This window comes from Amblyomma mixtum, chromosome 1 (genome assembly GCF_055824585.1).
Source record: "Amblyomma mixtum isolate Tamu chromosome 1, ASM5582458v1, whole genome shotgun sequence".
Taxonomy (NCBI): Eukaryota; Metazoa; Arthropoda; class Arachnida; order Ixodida; family Ixodidae; genus Amblyomma; species Amblyomma mixtum.
This window is the reverse complement of record NC_143012.1, coordinates 29,699,113-29,723,860: the sequence shown is the minus strand read 5'-3', so window position 1 is coordinate 29,723,860 and position 24,748 is coordinate 29,699,113. Positions and strand designations below refer to the sequence as shown.

General features: G+C 50.6%; 1 protein-coding gene across 1 annotated transcript; it reads right to left on the bottom strand.

The window, feature by feature from the left end:
• Window positions 1–35: 35 nt before the first annotated feature.
• On the bottom strand, window positions 36–24,529 carry LOC149365917 (excitatory amino acid transporter 3-like). The gene is made up of 10 exons (XM_089569428.1): window positions 24,508–24,529; window positions 23,666–24,045; window positions 22,816–23,111; window positions 15,722–15,764; window positions 15,608–15,650; window positions 13,278–13,470; window positions 11,878–12,111; window positions 10,649–10,843; window positions 6,238–6,372; window positions 36–183 (listed from the first exon to the last, which is right to left on the bottom strand). The coding sequence occupies exons 1-10, from the start codon at window positions 24,527–24,529 to the stop codon at window positions 36–38; spliced, it is 1,689 nt and encodes a 562-aa protein (XP_089425554.1).
• Window positions 24,530–24,748: the final 219 nt, after the last annotated feature.

Genomic DNA, 24,748 nt, shown 5'->3' with positions numbered 1-24,748 from the left:
GTCGGGCCTGCATGGCGGACGTAGCGTGGGAGGCGTCAGGCGAACGCCTTCGGGCGGATGGCGGGCGACAGGCAGCCGTCCTCGGTGTAAGCGGACCTCTTGAGGTCCGCCTGGCTCAGGTGGTTCACCACTGCCGCCCCCACGCAGTCTCCCATCACGTTCACCACCGTCCGGAACCGGTCCCTGTCGTAATAGAGTCGGTGGACAAGTATGTAGCTCAGTACAGTCCTCGAAGCCGCCCTGGGGGGTCAATGGCTATGGCACTCAGCTGTTTTTCTCATGGCCTAGGAATCGAATCCCGCCGCAGCAGTCGCTTTTCGATGGAGGTATGGTATGGCATATATGCAAAGTTTAAGGCCCTTATCTGCCCACGGGCTATGATTGAGGCCATAGTGAAGGCCTCCGCACTAAGTTTGACCACATGGGCTTCTTTAAAGTGCTCTCACATTGCTCAGCCGGGATTCGATACCGCGTCCTCGGTTCTCAGCAGCGTTACGTCACAGTCACTAAGCCACCACAGCATTGTGATGGCGAAGAAATGCACTTAAGTAAATAAATTAATAATTGCACTTATTTAAAGCAATCACATAACATATCGAACAGAGTAGACAACACAAAAGAAAAATTGAGTTATTATTGCCGCGAATCTTTGTAATGTTTTGTAGTGTTTTTTCATGCTTCGAGGCTGCCGACACGCCGATTGATCGCATCCAGGCGGAGCCGGTTCTAGTTTGCGCCAGAATGTTCTAGTAACTTCCCAAGCTTTATCTCGAATGTTCGCTATCAGCTTTAAAAAGAGCACGTCCTACAGCGGCGGTCATTCCGTTCGACGACCGCCGAGCACGCTTGTTGCTACGCCGCCGCCGAGTGATTCAGTTCTTTGCGGGCGCAAGTCAGCCCGAATAAAGAGTTTCGTTTCGAAGACGTTCTCGCTGTTTTCCTGTTCGCCGTACTGCAGTCACCACTACGTGACATTATTGTCGTGTTAATGTATTCAAGTATTCAATTTCCCCAGCAAAATTGTTTATTGGGATAATCTTCTGAATAATGTGGTTTGCGCACCCAATTTTCAAACAGTTATTGAAATGATAACTTGCTGTTATCATTGATACAAAGTTGTTGTGAATTTAATTCTTGCATTCTTTGTTGTTTTACCTTGCAGACATGTTCCCAATATATCATTTGCGTGTGAATTTATATGGCGTTAATCGCCCTATAATAATGATTCATGGGCAATGTATACTTGTAATGAATAAATAAATAAAATGCGTGCGTTCTCTACAGTGTTTATGCACATAAGCGAAAACCAAGTGGTCGAAACTAGTCCGGAGCCCTCCGCTGCCGAGCCTTTTTTCCCTCGTTCTTTCACTACGGTAAAAGACAGCACACTACTACAGAAATTATTTTGTTACTACAAACATTTCTGTTGTTGCTGCAAGATCACGGCCAAGAACATTACAAAAAATTTGTTGTGGCGACAAAATTTTTTTTTTTACATGACTCGATCGACGAACGAACGATTTTACGCGCTCTACTACAAACCAGCTTTGATTCCGTTCTTTTCGGACTCATACAATTGCAGTCTCTGCTCCCGCCGCGGTGGCTCAGTGGTTACGGCGCTCGGCTGCTGACCCGAAAGACGCGGGTTCGAACCCAGCCGCGGTGGCCGAATTTCGATGGAGGCGAAATTCTAGAGGCCCGTGTACCGTGCGGTGTCAGTGCATGTTAAAGAACTCTCAGTTGGTCGAAATTTCCGGAGCATTTCACGACAGCGTCTCTCATAGCCTGAGTCGTTTTGGGGCGTTAAACCCCAATAATCGACAATTGCAGTCTCATTCCCATGTCGGGAAAAAAAAATTTCTGTAATCACAACACATTTTTGTATTTTTGGCCATGGACATGCAGTAACAACGCAAACTTTTATAGTAACAGAATTATGTAGTATTGGGCTTCCCGCTCCATAGCGAGACAACTACAGAAAAATACTTCAATAATACTGAAAAATTTGTCGTTGCGACAAAATGGCAAAACACTTTGTCGTATCTTTGGCATGATTCTGCCGTTTTTTTTTTTGCAGTGGAGATGAACCAACTTAGTTTGCTTCTGAAGTAAATAGATCCTTTGGCTTAGGTGCCAAACAATACCATCTCATTAGTGTGTTAACGAGCTGAAATGTCACGAAATGGGAATAATTTTTTTTCTAACTTTGACCATATAGCTTCAAGCCAAAGCACATGAGTGAATTTTCACGGCATTAAATTTTAATTCTTGGCTGAAGGGTACACAGAACCGCCGGCGCGGTCTTCTGTTACACAGGGTATAATTACCACCACCCAAAAGCTTAAAACGGACGATTTTGGAAAGCGACAGCGAGCCTCCCAATGGGGCGTCAGCGGAGCAGCCGGTTCAGCGAAACGCGCTCTTATCAGCCCCTCGGGTGCTTTTCAGGGAGCGAACCACAGACGCTGTCGATGACGGTGCGTCCCTGTCTGCAGCGAGGGCTTCTTCGGTAAAAGATTCGATAAGCGCATCTGCGTTGCCTAGTCACGTTTTCTACACGCGAACGCTTGCCCAGCTGGAGTTGTAAGCTGGAAGCAAGCGTAGAATCGGGCCTGTAGCGATCCTTCAAGGCTGCTTGCCATTATCCCGACCACTCACACCGATGCCGAGCGCTGGGAGGGACCGATGGCTCCACGCTTTCTATTCTTGCCACAGTGCTTGTGTTCACTTTATACATTCAGCGTGTTCGCCAGTGTTGTGTTGCGCTGCAACAGCACAGTGCCTGTGTTCGCTTTATACATTCAGCGTGTTCGCCAGTGTTGTGTTGTGCTGCAACAGCACAGTGCCTGTGTTCGCTTTATACATTCAGCGTGTTCGCCACTGTTGTGTTGTGCTGCAACAGCACAGTGCCTGTGTTCGCTTTATACATTCAGCGTGTTCGCCAGTGTTGTGTTGTGCTGCAACAGCACAGTGCCTGTGTTCGCTTTATACATTCAGCGTGTTCGCCAGTGTTGTGTTGTGCTGCAACAAGGTGACTCGGGTAAGTACTCGTGGATTCTGTGTTTGTATTGCTAAGTTGCAGGCTTCGTTAGTACCGATTGCTGTTTTACTGTCTTGTACAGCATTCGGTACGAGGTGCTGTCACCTCCTCGAGAACGCCAGTTTAGTTCCATGCAGATGAGTGGCATGACTTCGTGTGCAGTGGTGGCAAGTATGAAACCGTAGCTGAAATAACTTCATCGTTCTTCCCCCAGCTGGGGTTAGTGCGTTTTGCAAGCACTTTTGTCCTAATAAAGCGTTCGTATTGTATGCCATGTTTGCTGAAAGGTGGTTGCTGACAGTGGCATTCAGGGCAGAACTTAGAGCCACAGATAAATCCCCGCTGTGGGTTTACTTTTGTACTCAAAACGTGCATTTTACTACTACTACTTGTAATTAGACTACTCACTCACACACCAATTCGGTGTGCCATGCAGCTTTAAGATGCTCAGCCGTGAGAGTCTTCTTCATCTTAACTCTCCTAGACTTCCTCCAAGTTTATTGTAATTCCCACTCTGATAGTTATATCGAGTATTTGCAATGGTTGAGCTCTGCATAGCTAGGCGCGCAATGTTTTCTCAGTGCTTGCACTACGCAGGAATTGTGTGTGAAACGAAAATGGACACCTAAACGCGCTTCACACGTCGACCGTCTGACCACAGAGAAAGTAATTGGTGGTTTCCTGTATCCGCTCCCAGTGCAACGGATGTGACAAGCTATGGACGTCACGTAAAGGCACTGGTTAAATGTTACAAGTCTGGGCAATGATGGAAATTGTACGCGTACAGTTCCACGTCACTCAGATGACATTAGCTGTCCGTGTGCAGTCACTTTTAAAACCTGCAAAGTAATATGTGGAAGCCGTGTTATTTTTGATGGACAGTGTTGGCTGTGCCAGACAGGACGCAGGAAATGGGACAGCCAGAGGGATGTTATAAGGGAGTAATTACTCATTGGACGGAGGGGTGGTTGCGCGACGCTGACTATGCTACCGCGATCGACGGCTGTTCATACGCATCTCTTTGTGCTCGAACGCTGCGCGCTAACTGGCTGCATGCCTCGTGACCATGACTGGCTGGACAAATCGTCCGTCCCGTCAGGATCGCGCTGTGGATTTGGTGGTCGAGGTACTGGGTGACGGGCTTTCTTTTGGTTATCACGTTGTTGTCGGCGCTGATTTCGGACCCTCGGTCGATGCCGGTACTGATGATGCACTCTTGATTGTCATATTTGTCGAAGAAGGTAAGTGGATCGGTGGTGGCAGTGGTTTGTTGGGCATCCTCTTAGCTAAGGGGTGTGGTGGAGTGATTTCTGGTGGGTAGTGCTGCTGGAAAGTGCAGGCTACTGTCTCCGATGGACACCGCCATTTTCGCATTGTGACATGTAAATATACAGCCCTGCAGCGCAAGAAAATGCGCTGCTCTTTTCCGCTAAGCTCCAAACTGAAATCGTGAGGTGCGCCGGAAGTTCACTGCAAATACAACGTCGACGTTTTTCAATGCCTGCGCAATCCAACCCGAACTGCCCGGGCTATTTTATCATGGCATAGAGTTTTCGCTTCTTCAGTTGGCGCAAGAAAAAAATTCACGAATGTCAAGCTCAGTTCCTTAGCGTATTAATTATTCAGCGACAGCTAGCTGTTTAACTGCGCCCTGTGCTGCCCAAATGGCTCGTCCAGGGTCCGGGTACGGCCAGGCGCTCCTCTCGCTGTCCTTTACGCCGTCCGCCTTCATACTCAGCCTTCCTTTTCCGTCGATGCCGGTCTGGACCCGGCGTCAATCGGCATTTCCGTTCGACAGCAGGCACGGCAGGATCGTGTCTGCTGCAACAGTGGTCTTCACGCTTTTGAGTGCGGTGTCGGCCGAGAGCGGCTTCCTCCTGTTTCTGCGTGCTCTGCCGTGACGCCCGGCTTGGTTAACTTTGTCTCACGTAGGCACTTCGTACGCTCTCGCTGTTTCACAGCCCTCCAGGCTCCCATAAAAAAAAAAATTCCTCCAGATGGTCTATAGAGCTTCCTCGTTTTCGTCCCGTCTTTTGCGCAAGTACGTACCCCTTTCAAGCTATGAACCAACTCGCCCAGATTAGAGTTTTAATAGAAATTTGTTTGGTTGGTTTGGTTTGCGGGCGTTTAGCGTCCCAAAGCGACTCAGACTATGAGGGACGCCGTAGTGAAGGGCTCCGGAAATTTTGATCAATTGGGGTTCTTTAACGTGCACCGACATCCATAGAAATTTGTCTACAAAGTCAATAGACTTTCTATAGACAAATGACATAAGCCAGTCTATAGGCAAAACAAAACTTATAGACTGTCTATAGACAATCTATAGATTTATGGCCGTACACTTCTAGTAGAACTTTTTCTATGGACAGTCATAGACTATGAATAGACAAAAGGAAATATCTATAGGAAGGCAAGCGAGTCTACAAGAAGTCTATAGGCACTCTATAGACCATTTTTATAAAGGGCTCCGGTTTACATCCCGTGTGGTACACTTTCTGGGTGGGTGCCATGGCAACCACCAATGTCACTGGCTCACTCTGAAGCTTGTCTTAGAAAGGGCTCCGAATAACGGCTCTCGCTGCGAAAGGATAGTCATCGACAGCTATACGGCCGTCATTTTTTATAACGACGGAGCAGCATTAGGTGCATGTCCCGGCACAATGGCGCAGGCAGTTTGAATTGGAGCATTGCAACGTCACCAGCGGACGTTTGCATTTGCACTGAGCGTTGTGCGCGCCTCTGTGCCGAGTTCCGGTTTCTTGTGAGAAAAAAGATAATTACTTTTGTTTTGAAAAACTGATATGTCATCTCCTTGTCTGTGTCTACGAGCTCAGCATCGACACTACCCATACCGCTAGTTTAAATTTTCAAAACAGCTGACATCAGCTGCGGCTGGAAGCCTTTTACGGAAAAGATTCCCTTCTATTTCAAACACCTTATCTTTGCCATTTTTTTGAAAGTGAGAGCTAGAACACAGCGCATTAGAAAACTTCGGTGAACTCTGCATGTGTTAGGCTTTTGAAATCACTGAAAAGGTTAAATGTTAATCAATTGCCTTCACTGGAATGGTTATCCCTCGTAACCTCCATTGAGCGTTAGCCAAGTAACGGCTTCAGTGGTGCGCAATAGAGGTGGACGAAATTTTCAATTGGTGCGCCTTCAACAAACGTGTCACAGGAGGTTAAAGGCGTACGCACAAGAACCAGTCGACGGTGGCGATGAGGCCAATGCCCTCTGCGGGCAGTCCGACGGCCTGCAGGACGATGACCATGGTGACGAGGCCGCCCCCGGGGATGCCAGCCGCGCCCACGCTTGCCACCGTCGCGGTAACGCTGCAACGATGCACGAGGACGCGACGAGAAACATGACACGAAACATGACACGAAACATGACAGAACATGACAACGTGACACTGCAGTGCACTTCACTGCACTACTCTACACTGTTAACTGCACTATACACCACACAATACGCGACAGTGTACACTACACTACGCTTCACGATTGACGACTGCAGTACGCCACACTACGCAACGCAATGCATTGCACTCCTTGCCAGTGTTTTCAGTACTACAGCGGAAGGAAATGGCTCGAAATGTAATGCCACCTTTTAGTTAGCTGGTCCATACATGAAACTGCAGTTGTAGTTCCTTTGCAAGCACGCTTTGCTACTTAACCATTCTAAACGAGGCCCGTCTCAGTAAACGTTACTCAACGTTGTCTTGACGACGTAAACCGCGGTATGCTTATGGCTTTAAACAGCCGGCAGGCTTATGAACGGGTCGGGGATCGACCTAAACGGTACAGCTCACTCACGAGGGAACATGAAAATATCTTCGGAGTCATCTTAACCACATTGCTGAAGAAGAAATTGCGATGGCATTTGGTTTGCCGGCAATGGTGTCTGCAATGAGTGTCTAATGGTCTTGAAATTTTTCCGCCGAAACTAAATTTGGTCCACTGTTTAGGGGAGTCCCCCAGGGTGGAGTAAATTTTCAATTAAGGAGCAATTACTGATTGACGTCCACTCAGTCAAAGAAAAGTTATACTGCATTCACAGAAACTTTGCGGTTAAGACTTTGAGATATTGATTAGTTCTCACCCTACCGTAAGCTAGCCGTTCCGGTTAGCTCACTTGCTAGAACGACTGCTCTGGTGATGCGGTGGTCCCGGGTTAGAACCGCGGAGAATGGGATTTTTCTTAAACTGCAAAGTTTCTGTGAGGCTTTCCTTTGTAGACGTACGGCTGTACTTGGGTGGATGTCAATGAATAATTCCTCCCTTATTACAAAAGTTACGTGGAACCAGTTGGATTGCCCTTATATGGTATGCATGAGTCGTCACCTTCTAGAATGTCCGAGTATCTTTGATTGGATTAAAATACGAAACTATGCAAGTCCGACCCACTAATCCACCTTAATCCATTGTTTGTGGTGGACCTACTTCAAAAACTTTGGAGGTCCTTCAGCGATTTTTGGAGGTGGGTCAACTTCCTAATTTTGGGGGTGGTCAGATTTTCAAATTTGATGGTGCCCTGTGACTGGTTCACTGGGGGTCACGTGGTGTTGATAACTTCACGACCCTCTAGATTGCATTCATAGAAAGCGGGGAGTCCTATAACATTACTGACGCAGTGGTGCGGCCACTCCTATGGCAGGTGGCTGTTTCAGACAGTCACCGCTGGGGCTTTAGGCTCAGGTTGCTCTTTCCAAGCTCCTGTAAGGCTCATGCGCAGCGCCATGTTGGGCTGTTGGCAGTTTCATTGAATTAATTTCATTGCCACGTGTCCAGGGGCAGGTAGCTCACAACCCGCTGGGCAGGTTTCCACATGCCATGGTGACCAGGATATGATGTCGCAAGGTCACGTGACATTCTGTTGACCAATCAACCATTCGGAACTGCATATTCGGCGGTGTTCTCGGATTGGCTCATCTGAGGTCATGTGACCCGGATGACATCATCTCCCAATTGACCAATCAGAGAATTTCAAGTTTGGCGGTGCTCTCTGAATGTTCAGTCGAGGTCACGTGACTCCGATGACGTCACAGGGTCGTATGACTCCCATTGGCCAGTCAAATAATTTCGTTACGAAGAAACCGGAAACCGAATAGACGACAACCTAAATATTATCGCATTAATAAGTGTGATTATGTTCATTGTGATAAACAACTTACCAAAAAGAACATCATAAAAGCCGAGACAACAGCGCGGAATGCGATCTGGCGTCCAACTCGTCCAAATCGTACAGTGAAAATAATCTGCGCAGCACCACCAATGCGTAAAACATCATTTCTAATGGCGTTAATTCGGTAAACCTGAAGTGTATGCTTTCTGCCGACGGCAGTTGCTTTTCGTAAACAGGCATCTCTTGCCAGCACTCAAGTCTCAGCTGCTGTAGCTGATGCTCCCGGCTTACGTGCAGCATTAACAGCCCGTAAGTTCAGGTTTCTCCGATCGAAACCATGTGCACCGCCAAAAGGTGCAAAGACCACCCGACACCTGGCATATACGAGATCATCTCAATCGCCACTCGAAAAACCTCCACAGCAGATGTCTCCGATTCGGTTCTCCCTCCAATTGGTCCTCATCTACGGGCATACTCGCTTCTTGCACTTGCAGATGAATGCGCTCACACATTCGATTAGCGCGGTGCAGCTTCCAACAAACCATTTTGCGCGCCCGTGCAATCAATAGCTCCCGTCTGGATTCAGAATTTCAAAGCTTTAAATAATACCGAGACCCAGGCCCGCTCCCCGACCCATAGACAACACGTACAGGTGCAAAAAAGCGTCCCATTTCGATTGAAGGTCGGAATAGGAAACTCTCTATTCCGCTCGCGCTGTGCGAAAGCACTCGAGAGGCAGCGTTAGCGAAAGGGACCCCCTTTTTTTTTTGTTTCTACGACGCCGCATCTCCGATACTATAGCGTCGCACAAAGCAGCGACGCGAGCAGTATACAGCGGCGGTTCTCTTTATACAGCTCCACCGTAAAGGGGCGGGGGGGGGGGGGGGGGGGGGGGGGTATAGAAAAGCGTGGAAATTGCTCAGCAGTCGCAATGCGACGTCCTTGCCGCCTCCTCTTTCTTTGTTTTTGTTTTTTCGGCGAGAAATTCTTCGGCAAAGCGACGTTCCGTGTCTGCGCAATGAGGTGAAGGCCTTCGCTCTTCATCGAAGCGTCTTTCTCTCTCTCTTTCTCTTTCTTTCGAGACAGCAGCTCCAAAAAGAAACAATAGAGCGAAGACAGTAGGGGGAGGAGAAAGAGGGGAGGCTGTTGTGAGGCCCGGCAACCTCCAGGGAGAGATGTACGCGCGCGTCGCCTCTCGCAGCGCCGCGTCGCGGCGTTTCAACTCTCCTAGTCGCCGCCGTTGTCGACGCGAGCGATCGCTTTTCGCTTTACGGCGAGGGGAACGATTCTTTGAGCGCCCAAATCGGCCCGGCTCCGTTAATAGGCCGTATTCCGTAGAGGTGACGTATTCGCAACACGGAACTGCCATTACCAACTGCGAGTGTAGGGGCATGACTTTACTGAAGCAAAAACGTGCAATGAACGGATAAAAATGAGTTCGCTCTAAAAAGTGTCGCTCGTGTAGTGCAGTGAATCGCGTTTCGCGTGTCTAATTCCGGATGCTGGAAGTAGGTAGAAGAGAGAGATCCTTTCAAGTTTCGTTGTATCTATGGAGAGGTCGTAAGCAACGGCCTGACTCGATGCGCAACAGGCGTGGTTCGCAAGGAACAAAAATGGCGGAGCTTCTGGAGCTCTGTCATTTTCCTCCGTGTTTCGCGGCGTTGAGTTAGCCGGGTCCTCGCAGACATCCTCACTCTTCGCGACATCTGTTCTGTTTAACAGTTCGTTTAACAGTTAAGAGTTCGGTGAACAATTCCGTTTAACGGTTGTTTAACAGTCGTCTCCCCGTCTCCATCTCCCTCAAGAGACGGGCCGAAATGTTTACCTGCCTCTCTGGAACCCCTGTCGCTCGTCTTCCACACGATTTTAGACGCTGCTGAGGCGCACGAGGCGACTACGCCCACTGCAGGGCAAAGGCCTCTCCCATGTCTCTCCAATAACCCTGTCCTTCGCCAGTTGCGGCCATCGTATCCCCACAAACTTCTTAATCTCATCCGCCCACCTAATTTTCTGCCGCCCCCTGCAACGTTTGCCTTCTCTTGGAATCCACTCCGCATCCTTAAGGACCACCGGTTATCTTGCCTTCTCATCACATGCCCTGCCCAAGCCCATTTCGTCCTCTTGATTTCGGCTAGGATGTCATTAACCCGCATTTCTTCCCTCACCCACTTCGCCCGCTTCCGATCTCTTAACGTTACACCTATCATTTGTCTTTCCATAGCTCACTGCGTTGTCCTTAACTTAAATTGAACCCTCTTTGTTAGCGTCCACATTTCTACCCCATAGGTGAGTACCGTTAAGATACAGCTAAACATAAAACATAACATAAGGGCTAAATACGGGCAATGGCCATTATAAGTGCTAGCGCACTATAAAATGTTCTGCAGATCAAAGCCCTGCGGCACCATGATGGTCCGGCACGTAGATTATGGCACAACCTTGACTCCATGCTTAAATTATAAGCCCACGGTTATGTGACAATACCTGACGGCCAGCACGCGTCCGATGTCCATGTCGATGCCGTGCAACTGGGCGAGAAAGACGGCCGACACGGCTTCGTAGAGAGCCGCGCCGTCCATGTTGACCGTGGCGCCGACGGGCACCATGAACCGCACCACGCGCGGGTCCAGCTCCACGTTGTCCTCCAGCGTCGCGATGGTCACCGGCACCGTCGCCGAGCTGCCATTGGTCATGGGGGAAGAAAACAGCCCTTCTTGCCCTACAGGAGGCTATCCCACCGGACTAAGTTACGCTGAAGGTTAAACGTGCTCTATACTCAAATCAAAGGCTGATTCATTGAATTGTAGGCTGTCCTACATTCTGAAGTCCAAAAAATTCCACTGTAAAGAAAAGGTTTCTGATTCTAACCAATTACTCCGAGAACACTAAGCTCCGGGTTTAGGGTATGACGCGTAGCATTGATGGCTTAATGCCCATATACGCGGCATTGGTCAATCTCGACTTTGCTTTCTTAGATCCCTGGTGGTCCTCACACCACTCCTGGCCCAATGGTGTAGCGGTTAAGCGATATGCGCAACTGCCCTGCGATGGCAGGTGCTGCCACCGGTGGGGCTTGTACTACCCTGGGGCCACCGGTCACAGTGGTCAGCTTGCTCACAATCCGGTGGGCAACTTTTGATCACGCCTCAAGGTCACGTTACCTAGGTGGCCACCTGGACTGTTTCTCTGGGAATTTTGCACCGAAAGCTACACTAAGATACCAAACTCACACTTGGCGTGACTAACCGCCGACCTTGAATGACCTTGGTAGAGATATGCCTGGTGTTGCTATGCGCTTATGTCTGGTTATGGTTCGAGCCTATGGCTGGTGTTGCTATGCGCTTATGTCTGGTTCTGGTGCGAGCCTATGGCTGGTGTTGCTATGCGCTTATGTCTGGTTCTGGTGCGAGCCTATGGCTGGTGTTGCAATGTGCTTATGTCTTGCCATGTGTGGTCCACTCAATGGACCACCTTTGACCTTGACCCTTGACCTTACAGCTGGTGTGGAGGTGTGGAGAAGCCACGTGGACTTCGCGTGATACCACACGATTGTGAGGTGACGGAGTGTGGGTGTAAAGTCAGCGTCGAGAGTTGTATATAATCGAGGGCTTCGCGCCGTAGCTTTCGCTACGGTTAACTCGGTTCGATCAAGTCGAATCGCAGCCCCCCCCCCTCCCCCTAGCGGGGTGCACATGATATACGCGTATGCGTGCCTGGACGAGGTGCTGATGGCCATGAGCGCCGGCGTGATCATGGAGAGGGCGAAGTTCCCGGGCCGCTGTCGCACGATGAGCAGGTAGATGCCGGCCAGCACGACGAACAGGTGGATGGCGAGGCCCAGCAGCACGGTGAGCACGTAATAGCCCAGCTGCGAGAGCACGCGGCCCAGGTCGTGGGTGGCCAGGATGCGGTGCGCGATCAGGAAGCCCACGCCCGCCGGACAGTACCTACAGGCGCACACTGGCACTGAGATGATGGTGGGCATTTATCTGTAGAAAATAAGCGGCGTCGGCGTAGTCTGTCGTCCAGGAAAACCCTTGGGTCCATGCGGTAATACACTCTAAGCCAGAAAACGACTAACTACCACATGGGTTATTCCTTTGGGAGTAAATGCATTGCCACAACCATTAGTCCTTAAAAGGAACAACCGTTAGTCTCTCAGAGGCTAATTACGAAGAGACGACAGCCACAGTTAGGTCTTGCGATGAATGGTTACCCCTCGAGGAGACTAAGTGGGGCAGTTACTCCCACTTTAGCCAGTTTTGGCTCCGATAGTAAGGGATGTCGTTGAGATGAGGCAATAAGTGCGGGCTCTCAAGAATTTACCCTGTGTGGTTCTGCGGTCACCTGAGAGCTTAAGACTCATACACGCAGCGGGTAATGAGTGCTCGTTAGAATGCGTCAGCGCCTGTCACGTGATTCCCGAGAGAGGGCGTTGTCGTCGGGAGGGCGGTACAGCTATCGAAGTCCCTTATTATCTGCGCGGGAGCGCAGCTACACGTTTTCGTTTTTCTTTTTTTTTTCAGAAAGCGAGCATTTCCCTGGCATGTGAAGTTAATCATGAAAATCTAGATTTTTCCGATCCGATTGCTTTGCGAAAGTGTGTCACTGGCTTAACGCTTAATACGCTAATGCTTTGATTTGGCATTAAGCCCATGCCAATGGGTTAATAGCATTATAATAGCTACAATAGTTATTGTAACTGAAGCATTACATAGACGTAAGGGGGCCTAAGGAGGGCATATGTGAACTGAGGAGCAGTAGATGTGTCCACGCTTAAAGAGGGGTAGAGAAGCCACACACGAGTGATGACGCCGTTCTCCCTGCTTTCTTTCACTGAATACAAAGGACTTTCCGTTTGATTTGGTTTATGGGGTTTAACACCCCAAAGCGACTCAGGCTATGAGGGACGCCATAGTGAAGGGCTCCGGAAATTTCGACCACCTGGGGCTCTTTAACGTGCACTGACATCGCACAGTACACGGGCCTCTTGAATTTCGCCTCCATCGAAATTCGACCGCCGCGGCCGGGATCGAACCCGCGTCTTTCCGGTCAGCAGCGGAGCGCCAGGCCCTTTCGGCGACCGCGAGAAATAGTTGCACGTTAGGCTAACCACATGATGAGGCGAATGAAGCTCATCATGATGTCGGTGACGCTGACGACCAGGTCGTGGACTGCCCGGTTTCGCTCTCCGGTGGCGGCAATGATGGAGCCCACGATCACGGCGAACACGAGCAGACCGAGCACGTTGGTTCCCCGTGCGCGCTCTACCACGAAGGTCGGCTCGGGCTCGTCTTCGGTCGAGTCTGCGGTTAGGGTTTGGTTTATGGGGTTTAACGTCCCAAAGCGACTGAGGCTATGAGGGACGCCGTAGTGGAGGGCTCCGGAAATTTCGGCCACCTGGGGTTCTTTAACGTGCACTGACATCGCACAGTACAGGGGCGGTTAGCGTTGAACGGATGAGGCAAGGTTGTCACGGATTCTTCGCATAGTTTGATTGCTCAACGTGCGCGCACAGTGGGTCCTGGAACGTTACTTCTTCGTGCGGATGTCTCCTTGATACGCAAATTGGAGGCAGTGGCAGATATACAGGGTGTTTCACCTCAGACGTAACATAATTTTTAAAAATAAGCTTTTTTTTCGGCATACCATTGTAAGCGGTGTAGTACATCAGAATACGGCTAACAGGTGCTAACTAGCAGGCTGGTTAACTAATATTTAATTTAATGATTACTGCTAGGCTCCTTAATTACTGAGGCGTGTAGTCCACCGTAATTAATATCAGTTTCTAGAATTTTGAAAACACTTTCACTGTCGGCGCTGTGGCCCAACAAATTTTGGCTACGTCGCGCCAAAACGCGCTTTCGAGAAGCTTGCAAGCAAGGCATCCTCTCCAGTGCACGTGAAATAGCCAAAAATTTGTTGGGTCACAGCGCCAAGGTTAACCACTTCCTCAGAGAAGTATAGATACCACTTACACCAATTTAAGCGCTTCTGACCTAGTAATTTATCTCGAGATTTGTTATTTGTGATATTGCGCCACACTGCTACCCCTCTAGTGGCGCCGTACCGCGGCCGAACTGTCTTATCTGGGACTTGGCACTCTCTTATCTGGGACTTGGAACTGTCTTATCTGGGACTTATCTGGGACCTGCTGCCATGCGCGGCTCAGCAGAGTCTTGCGCGTCCAAGTAAACTTTACCTGCGTACGTCAACCGTTTGTGGGTGGCAATATTAAGGCGAAAGCCTTTAATGGCTCATACTCGCGGTCATGACTCTGTCCGTCCGTTACATCTGCAGTGAAAGTCAGAACTAGTCATTACTAGTCACAAGTCTTGACTAACTATAGTTATTAACCATGAGATAAGCCAACAGCCACAGAAACCAAGGAGCACAAGGAATTTTTTTTTTTTTTTTGTGGTGCTGATCAAGTAGGAATATTACTGAATATGCTGTCGCTTAAAGCTAATTGATTAGAAAAGCAGAAGAAAAAACAACCACATGCCGCCGGTGGGATCCGCACCCCCGACCTCCGAATTACGCCTCCGGTGCTCTACCTCTGAGCTGCGGCGACGGCTGTCCAACCTTCTGCTTTCGGGAGTATTTATGTTTTACAAATAACCTAACCTTGAGAGTGTTCATCAGCGCCACCCACGTTCGTAAGCGGCGGACGTGGAACGTCCTGAGTTACTGCTGGTGTGACGTAGAACGCCATCGAACGGCGAGGGTGGAAGCTGTGTGAGAACCCTCTTATGCTTCCTATGGCGTCAAGGCTGCCAGAACCGAGGCCCTCGCTAAGCAATTAAGCAAACAAGGGAAGGGGTATGAGGGGCTCGTTATAAATATGAGAGAAGCCAACAGCCACAGACACAAAGGAGCACAAGGGATTTTTTTTAGTCATCAACTAATTATTTGCGACTTGTTAGTCATTAACCCATCATGACTAGTTAGTCATCAACTAATTAGTCATGACTAACTAGTCATTAACCAGTCATCAACTAATGGGTCATGGCTAGCCAATACAAGTCACCCCATAGCCGCCTGGTGTGTGCCTACGGCCATCGTGTCGTTAGCAACCAAAGGTGCGTGAAAAGGCTTTCGGCTTGCGCACTATAGATCGTCAAATTGCTCCCTGAATATTTGAGGAGGAAAATGTAATCTGCCCTAAAAAATCGTCTAAAAAAATTTTGTATAGATTTCTTGTCTTGTATACTCTATTGCCTTCCTATAGATATTTCCTTTTGTCTATTCATAGTCCAATGTCTATGAACAGAAGATTACAAGTGCATGACCATAAATCTATAGATGATATAGATACCGTATATACTATTGACAAATGTACTATATACAGCAGTGTATATACAGTAGTGTAAAGTGTATATACTATTGACAGCGATGCGCATGCTGGGTATCGGTATTCGCGGGCGGAGCATGTATACTCACTGGTCGAATTGTCGGGAATTGGAAGTACCATCCTAGTGGACCACTGCAACCGAGAGATACGAGCAAGTCAGTCTGTGTAATGCCGAGTTTTAGGAGGAATATAAGGGACCTTACCGAATAAAGTGCCGCTTCTATCAGATTGGGCGGCACCATGTTCCTGCAGGTGGAAGAAGAAATAAAACGAAGATAAGTGAAGGCGGGCGACTGCTTTCAGGCGACGTATTCATGATAAAAGGCAAGAAAACACTTGGGAGCTTCTGAACCGCATTCTTAAAAAAGAAAATGCGACTGTATTTGGAAGTTAGCCCACCCCAGGAAATGAATTAAGGCGGATGACGGCAGATTATTGAGTTAATGGTTTATGAGGGTTTAACGTCCCAAAGTGACTAAGGCCATGAGGGACGCCGTAGTGAAGGACTCCGGAAATTTCGACCACTTGGGGCTCTTTAACGTGCGCTGACATCAGGAGTGGATTAGGAGATTATTGGGTAGATTAATGTGCATTATTAGGATTTAATGTGGATTAGTAGGTGGACTAAGGTGAAAGAGCGGGTCAGGTTAGTATAATCCTATATCAGCTAATGGAATGTACTCGAACATTCTGTTCCTCAGGTTTTCAATATTGACGGGGCTCAGGACACCCGCCGCGGTGGCTCAGTGGTTAGAGCGCTCGGCTACTGAACCTGAGTACCCGGGTTCGAACCCGACCGCGGCGGCAGCGTGCTGCCCGTTTGCTGTGCGATGTCAGTGCACGTTAAAGATCACCAGGTGGTCGAAATTACTCCGGAGCCATCTACAGCGGCACCTCTTTCTTCTTTGACTACGCTTTGGTGTTTGCGAAATACGTTGTCATGAATCACGCCTCTGATCTCGGCTCGGTGGGCCCATATCGCCCCCTCTTTCGTCAGTATTGAAAAGTTCTCACTGACTGGATTTGCTGACTGCTGTCTGATTTGACGACGATGCTCCGTCCTTAAAGGTAACAGAGTGGATTCCAGGAGAAGGCAAGCGTAGCAGGGGGCGGCAGAAAGTTACGTGGGCGGATGAGATTAAGAAGTTCGCGGGGTAGGCTGAAAATGAAAGTGAAAATTTGTTTTGAGGAAACAAAGACGCAGTAACTGTCTCGCATATCTCTATGGACACCCGAACCACGCCGTAAGGGCCGGGATAAAGGAGGGAGCGAAAGAATAGAAAGGAAGAAAGAGGTGCCGTACAGTGGAGGTCTCCGGAAAAATTTCGACCACCTGCGAATCTTAGTCGCAGCTGGCTAAGGACAGGGTTAATTGGAGAGACATGGGAGAGGCCTTTGCAGTGCAGTGGGCGTAGTCGGGCTGATGATGATGATTCGCGTCAGCGGGGAGTAGCTATCTGCGCTTGCGCAGATGTTCCCGACTGGCGCACACCTGCCACTGCGCAGCCCCTTTTGGGTCCCCATGTAAACGGTTCTCGGTAGCGGCAGAGGATTGCGCTATGCTAGATATTTTGAGTATGTCTAACATACTATATGTTGATATTTGAAAGGCTGTGCGCTAAAAAGACGTTCACAGGAAAAAGGATAGAGACGACAGGAAAGAAGCGCAACTTTGAACTTTAATGACGACAAAAGAAGCCAGGCGCACTTATATATCCGCTGATAACCAGAGATGAGCTGCGTGACGGAGCGTGGACCCAACAACCAAACAAAAGAGAGCGCAAAAAAGCATATCTAAGTGACATTAAAAGAAACCCAAACATGTGAACATATCAAACACCTGCCGAGGTAAGGTAAAGTGGGATTCATATCGGCTGATAATGCATAACAACATGGGAAAACAGAGCTGTATGAAAGATGACAATGAAAAAGAGGATAACACCATAAAAAATGTCTGACAACATGACGAAATTTATAACAATAAAAGAACAAGTGAAAGATGGAGATAAAAACCGTGTAAAGGGCGGCAAATAAAATACATGCACATTAAAACATCTAAAAGGACACTAAAACATAGAGAAGCGAACGGGTTAATAGTCTAGATGTACCCATCCAAAAAGGTAAGTTCATTTCTAGAAAGGTTAATAGAAGGCGTGCTAACGCACTTGTCTTTCTTGAGGTGAATAAAAAAGGCCTCAATTACTTCTCTTTCTGTCTTGTCCTGAGCCTTACCTAGAAACTTGGTTTCATTAAACTTGGGGTAGCAGTTCTGGCAACTGCTGCAGTGTAATGGAAGGTTACCTCCAGATCTGTTCTTCATGGGGACGTTGTGCCTGCGGGCGCGCTCATTGAAACATTTCCCGGTTGGACCCACATACCTTTCAAATATGAATATTGTTGTGTCCCCTTATTGCTTTTGTGTGTGTGCGCCCTCGCATCCTCCTCCTAACGACCACTCGCATCCTCCTCCTAACGACCACTCGCATCCTCCTCCTAACGACCACCCGCATCCTCCTCCTGTTTTGGGAAGCCACTCCCTCCCGTGGACGCTTCTCCGCTCCCTCCTTTCTTCGGGCGGCCAGTTCGGCTCCTGCCTCGGTCGACGCTGGTCGCACCCTCATCGGCTTTAAATAAACGAAGTCTTAAAGTACCGTGTGCGTCTTTCGCTGCATTCAACACAGCGACCGGACACGACAGTGGCGACGAGAAAGTGGATTCGACCCGCGCTACGCAACGCTATTGACAAGCCATGGCTACGCGAGGGTTTCCCAATCAGATACCAGAGTTCAACGGCTCATCGTGGTCATCGTGGGTTGGACGCCTTCAGTTCTACTTTGAAGCTAACAACATCACAGACCCAGCCTTGAAGAGGGCCAACCTGCTGACGCTGTGCGGGGAGCAGACCTACGATACTGTCTGCGCCCTTATTCAGCCAAGCACACCAGCGGCAGTGTCTTACGACGACATCGTAAAAGCGCTGCAAAAGCACTACGACCCAAGGCCATCCGAGGTCTACAGCCGGGCTCGCTTCCAACGACGAGATCAACTGGGAGGAGAAACTGTGAGCGCCTACGTAGCCGCGCTCAAGAAGCTCGCTGCCGACTGCAATTTTGGAACGCTGTCGACAACAGCTACCGGGCAGGAGGGAGACGCAGATTCTTCTGCTAACACCACCATGCTTCCCTTGGACGTGATGTTACGCGACAGATTTGTGTGCGGACTGAGTGACGAGTCACTGCAGCAGCGCCTGTTCGCTGAGAAGGACCTCACATTCAGCAAAGCTTACGACATCGCCGTTCGAGCGGAGAGCGCCGGTCACCAGCAGAGAGGGATTCGCCGGAACACCGAGCCGGTACACCAGACAAGCAACCAGGTGCGCAAGCCTTCTGTTGTTGTAAAATCGGTCAAAAAGGCACAACGCTGCTGGCGGTGTGACGACCAACACAACCCCCAGGGATGTCGATTCCAGTCAGCCACGTGTAATTTTTGCCACAAGCGAGGGCATATCGAAAGAGCATGCATTACGAAACGGAGACTTGCCAAGATAAAGTCACCTTCCCAGCCTAATCACAGCGTCAACGCCTCAGAGAATACGCCGCTATCTGATCTCCATGGAACAACATCAGCAACACCATCTGTGTTGTACGACCTGAACACCATGAATCTCGGCACGCGACCGAAGATTTTTACAGAAGTAAGCGTACATCACCAGCTGATTAAGTTCGAGGTGGACTCCGGCGCAGCCTGTACTCTGATCAGTGAGGACACGTTCCGAACTTCATGGCCATCTGACGCACCCGCCCTGCAACAAGACGACACGCACCTGCGAACGTGGTCAGGACAGAATCTGCCACTATTGGGCTCTGCCAACGTGCAGGTTAACTACAACGGCCAGACCCATACGCTACCTCTGCTTGTTGTGAAGGGCACAGGATCAAGCCTTCTAGGGAGAAACTGGTTTTCTCCACTAGGCGTGATGATATGCGGCATACACCAGACGCCGAGCCAGAACATGGTTGAGCAACTGCAAGAGAAATACGAAAGAGTATTCTCGGAAGAGATTCCAGGAAACGAAGGGCCCCCGGTCACACTGGAGTTGTTGGACAACGCGCAACCCAAATTTCTGAAGGCCAGGCCGGTGCCGTTTGCTCTCCGAGATTCAGTTGAAAAAGAGTTGGACAAACTGGAGCAGCAAGGTGTCATCGAGCCGACGCAGCATTCAGAATGGGCCACACCACTTGTCGTAGTTCGCAAGAAGAACGGAACCATACGCCTCTGCGGAGACTACCGGAGCACCGTCAATCTTGCGACTAAAGCGTCCTCTTACCCGCTACCGACACCTGAAGAAGTATTCAGTGTACTACGTGGCGCAAGAGTCTTCAGCACATTGGACCTCACCCAGGCGTATCAGCAGCTGAAGGTGAGCGAGTCAACTGCTGAATTATTGGCAATTAACACACTGAAAGGCTTGTACAAAGTCAAGCGACTGCCTTTTGGCGTAGCTGCAGCCCCGGCCATATTTCAAAAATTCATGGAGACAGTGCTTCAGGGCATCCCAGGAGTTTGTGTCTACCTTGACGATGTCATCATCAGTGGCACTTCCACTGAAGAGCATGCAGTGCGCCTAGAGCTCGTTCTCGAAAGGCTAGCAAACGCTAATTTGTGCATAAGCAAATCGAAGTGCTGTTTTGCGGTGCCAGAGGTGCAATTTCTGGGACACCGAATTGATGCGGAAGGCATTCACCCTACCGAGGACAAAGTGCGAGCGATCACAGAAGCACGAGCTCCAACAAACAAGCAGGAGCTACAGGCTTTTCTCGGACTCTTGACGTTCTACGACCGGTTCTTGGAACAAAGAGCTACCGTGGCCAACGACTTATACCAACTCCTTCGGAAAGATGTGACATGGACATGGTCGCCACGCCATCAGCAGTCATTCGATGCCCTGAAAGACCTGATTCGAAGATGTACAGTCCTCCGCCACTACGACGAAAGGAAGCCTCTGCTTTTGGCTTGCGACGCATCACCGTACGGAGTCGGCGCGGTTCTATCGCAAACTGACGAGCAAGGAAGGGAAGCTCCCATCGCCTTCGCCTCACGTACGTTGTCGCAAGCAGAACGCAACTACGCGCAACTTGACAAAGAAGGGCTAGCCATCGTCTACGCGGCGACACATTTTCACCAGTACATTGCCGGCCGGAAGGTGACCTTTATAACCGATCACCGACCGCTATTGGGCATTCTGGGACCACAAAGGCCTATGCCACCAACTTTGTCTCCGCGAATGACACGTTGGTGCATCAAACTCTCAGCGTACGACTACGCTCTGGTCTACCGCAATGGGAGTAAACATCAAAACGCCGATGCGCTAAGCCGTCTGCCACTAGACGCAACTGTTGACGAACCATTTCCACCAGGAGACGTTCTGATGTTCGAAGCACTGCCAGAACCTCCGCTTACAGCAGGCACAGTTGCAGCATCTACGCAGAAGTGCGCAGCTCTCCGGCTAGTTTACACAGCTGTTCAACAAGGCAACGTGCATAAACTCAAAGGGGACAACTTCGACGCTTACCGCAGGCGAGCTACAGAGTTGAGCACCCATCGCGGCTGCATCATATTTGGGTCCCGAGTTGTGATGCCGAGAGAACTACGCGCACAAGCTATGTCTCTCATCCACGCCGGACATCGGGGCATCGTTGCAATGAAAAAGTGTGCCAGAAGCTACATGTGGTGGCCTGGCATTGACAACGACATCGAAACAGTGGTGCGAGAATGCAAGCCTTGCCAGAGCAGCCGGAGCGCCCCGCCGAAAGCTCCTGTCCCAGAATGGGAAAAGCCAGACACACCATGGCACACACTGCACATTGATTTTGCAGGACCAATTGAGGGCTGCACTTTCCTTGTGGTCGTAGATGCCTACACAAAGTGGCTTGAGATAAGGCAAATGGGACAGACGACTTCGGCAGCAGTCATTGACAACCTCCGATCACTATTTGCAACGTTCGGCCTGCCGCGCAAGGTAGTGTCGGACAACGGAACACCGTTTGTGTCTGCGGAGATCCTCAAGTTTTATCGCGACAACGGGATCTCATCAGTTACATCGGCCCCCTACCACCCAGCGACAAACGGACAAGCCGAGCGCTACGTAGCCGAGCTAAAACGCGCCCTTGAAAGAGATCAGACAGGCTCGCTGCAGCGCCGCCTTGCGCGCTTTCTCTTCAAGCAGCACACGACGGTTCAGAGCACAACAGGCGAGACCCCCTCGAAAATGATGTTCGAGCGTGAAATGCGAACCCAGCTCACAGCCATCCTCCCCGAGCCAAAGGCAGAGACGTTCCGGGAAGAAAAAGCAATTCCGCGCTGCGGCACGCTTAATGAGGAGCAGCGCGTCCTCGCCCGACAGTTTCTGAAAAAGCCACGCTGGGAGGAAGCTACAATTGTCAGACGCATAGGCCTGCGCTCTTGGCTCGTCAACATACATGGCACAGTAGCACGCCGACATCTCAACCAGCTGCGTAGATTTACGACGCCGTCTGAGAGCTGTCCGCCAGCGGAGAGAACACGTGCACCATCTTCCCACATAGCCTGGCACCTCTTCCCGGAAGAAGAGACTTCGCCCAGGACAGACCTAGGAGACACAGCGAACAACAGCCAGCCTACAAGTGTTTCTCCCCCGAGCGCACAAAGCCAGCGCGCCTCCACGCGTGAGCGCCGACCCCCTGCACGATACCAGGCAACTTTCTAAGGGGGAAGGAAGTGTTGTGTCCCCTTATTGCTTTTGTGTGTGTGCGCCCTCGCATCCTCCTCCTAACGACCACTCGCATCCTCCTCCTAACGACCACTCGCATCCTCCTCCTAACGACCACCCGCATCCTCCTCCTGTTTTGGGAAGCCACTCCCTCCCGTGGACGCTTCTCCGCTCCCTCCTTTCTTCGGGCGGCCAGTTCGGCTCCTGCCTCGGTCGACGCTGGTCGCACCCTCATCGGCTTTAAATAAACGAAGTCTTAAAGTACCGTGTGCGTCTTTCGCTGCATTCAACACAGCGACCGGACACGACAAATATGTACCAACTAGCCCGTCAAAAAGCCTTACTATATGTTGACGTTGATGTCGGCCGCCATTCAGAGCGAACTCTGGTGTCTTCCTATTCGCCCCTCTTCACAAGAGCCGAGGCGACTTCCCCTCAATATCGACGATTACATGCACTCTGTATAGCTAAAGACCTTTTCGTTTTCTGTGTGCCCCTCGGTCGTCATTGCTCAGCGCGCTGGAAGTCCTCTCAGAAGAGTCCGCCCACCTGAGGATGTCCATGATGGCGTCGGCCAGGTAGAAGACCCTCTTGGGCGGCGCCTTGGCGGAGTGCTCCACGCTGGACCCCAGGCCGGGCCTGATGAGGAAGACGAGCGCGAGGCCCTCGATCTCGGCTATGACCGTGGTGACCATGTAGTAGGTGAAGGCCCGCCTGCCCAGCCGGCCGGCCAGCCGCAGGTCCACGCCACCGATGGCGGCCACGATGGAGGCCGTGATGAGCGGAAGCACGCTGAGCTGCAGGAGCCGCAGCAGCAGGTCGCCCGGGAAGGCCACGTACATCAGCTGCGGATGGAGTGATGTGCAGGGAACTGAAATTAGGAATCGAAGGAGGGGGAGGTGCACCGGACGCGAAATTCGGAGGTCGTGGTCTCGGATCCCATCGGCGAAATGGGGTTGTTTTTTCTTCTGCTTTTATTAATCTCCCATTGATCAAAAACCACAAATTTAGAAAGACATCCCCTTGCTCCTCGCTTTCAGTGGCGCTTGGCTTCCATCATGTATGTCATAACGAGCACGCACCTCTTTCCATTCTCTTGTTCGGAAATAGTTAAATAGTCCAACCCTGTTATAACGAAACGATTAATAACGAAGTAATGGGTGTAACGAAGAAATGAAGATTCCCCTTGGAAGCTCTGTGAAAACGGGCTAGAACGAAGCTATGGCTATAACGAAGTGATCACCGAACCACTTAATGTGCTATAACGAGGTCAAACTGTCCACTGCTCAGGTATTTGAGGACTATTTGCTGTGTTCCTACAGCCTTGTTTGAACGAGAGCTGCAGGTGCCACACCGCGTCAAACGATACTCGTCAGATGGAGTAAAGGCGCATGCTTGCCTGCCTCTTGGTGAGCGGCTTGCTGAGCGTGTTCCGCAGCGCCAGGCCCACGACAACGCCGCACGAGACGCCGATGAAGAGCCACAGGTTGAGGTAGCGCTCAGCGCCGCTGGTGGCCAGTGCCTGCTGCGAGGCCTCTTGCACGCGCTCGGTGGAGAGGTGCGATGCGCGAGACGCGCGGCGTGGAGCCGAGTGGGACGTCGGAGAGGACGGCACCAGCTTCGTGTCGCTCGGGGCCGCCACCACTACCACCCTGGAGCTGAGCCGCCGCCGACTGGGGTCTCTTGCCGATTCGGGTGATGCTTTCGCTGGCGCTTCCGTGGGCGCCACCCTTTTGGAAGAAAACGTCGCTGTCACTTCTCCGGGGCCGCGGATCAGCGCTGAATATTTTCGGAACAAGCTGAGTAACTTTAAATGCGTTAGCATTAAACCCCTTAGCGGAAAGAGTCCGGCGTAGTGCCGCGTGAGAAGCCGCGCGGGGAGGAGGCAAAGTGGAGAGAGGGATTGAGAAGGAGGGAGGGAGAGGGCTATTAAGTTGAGGCGAGGGGTGGCAAGACTGAAACCGCGGTGGCGAATCAAGAGTCGAGTGGTGGGGAGAGCGGCGAGTGGGCACGGCGTGGCTTGTTTCGTAACGCGAATGATCAATGTGAGCTGGCTTGTGATGACGCCTAAATAGAGACATACTAAAGTTGATGCATTAGAATGGACGCTGCAACTGCTAGGCCACTGCTGTGGTGGCCTAATTGTTTGAGAACCCTCGCCGACTTCGAAAGCTGCATATAGGTGAGGGAGGCGCATAGTGGGAGACAGGTGCTGGGCTCGTGTAGGGGTAGCAATTTTACCGGTGGGTGCACCTTCGGCCATCTATCGGAGCTTACGCCGGGGGAGGCGCTTTCCTGCCACAAAGGACGTCGCCGTGGTCGCGGAGAGGGAAGGCGTGCGGGAGGGAAAGGGAGATGTTTAGAGACAACTTCAGGTTTTCTAGTTCCCGCTAGAGGCGCGCGCATCCTACTATCACTTCCGCTCTCTCACTCCTTCGCTCGCTCCGACGACGGCGGGTCCGACCAGTCCGACGCGAACGAT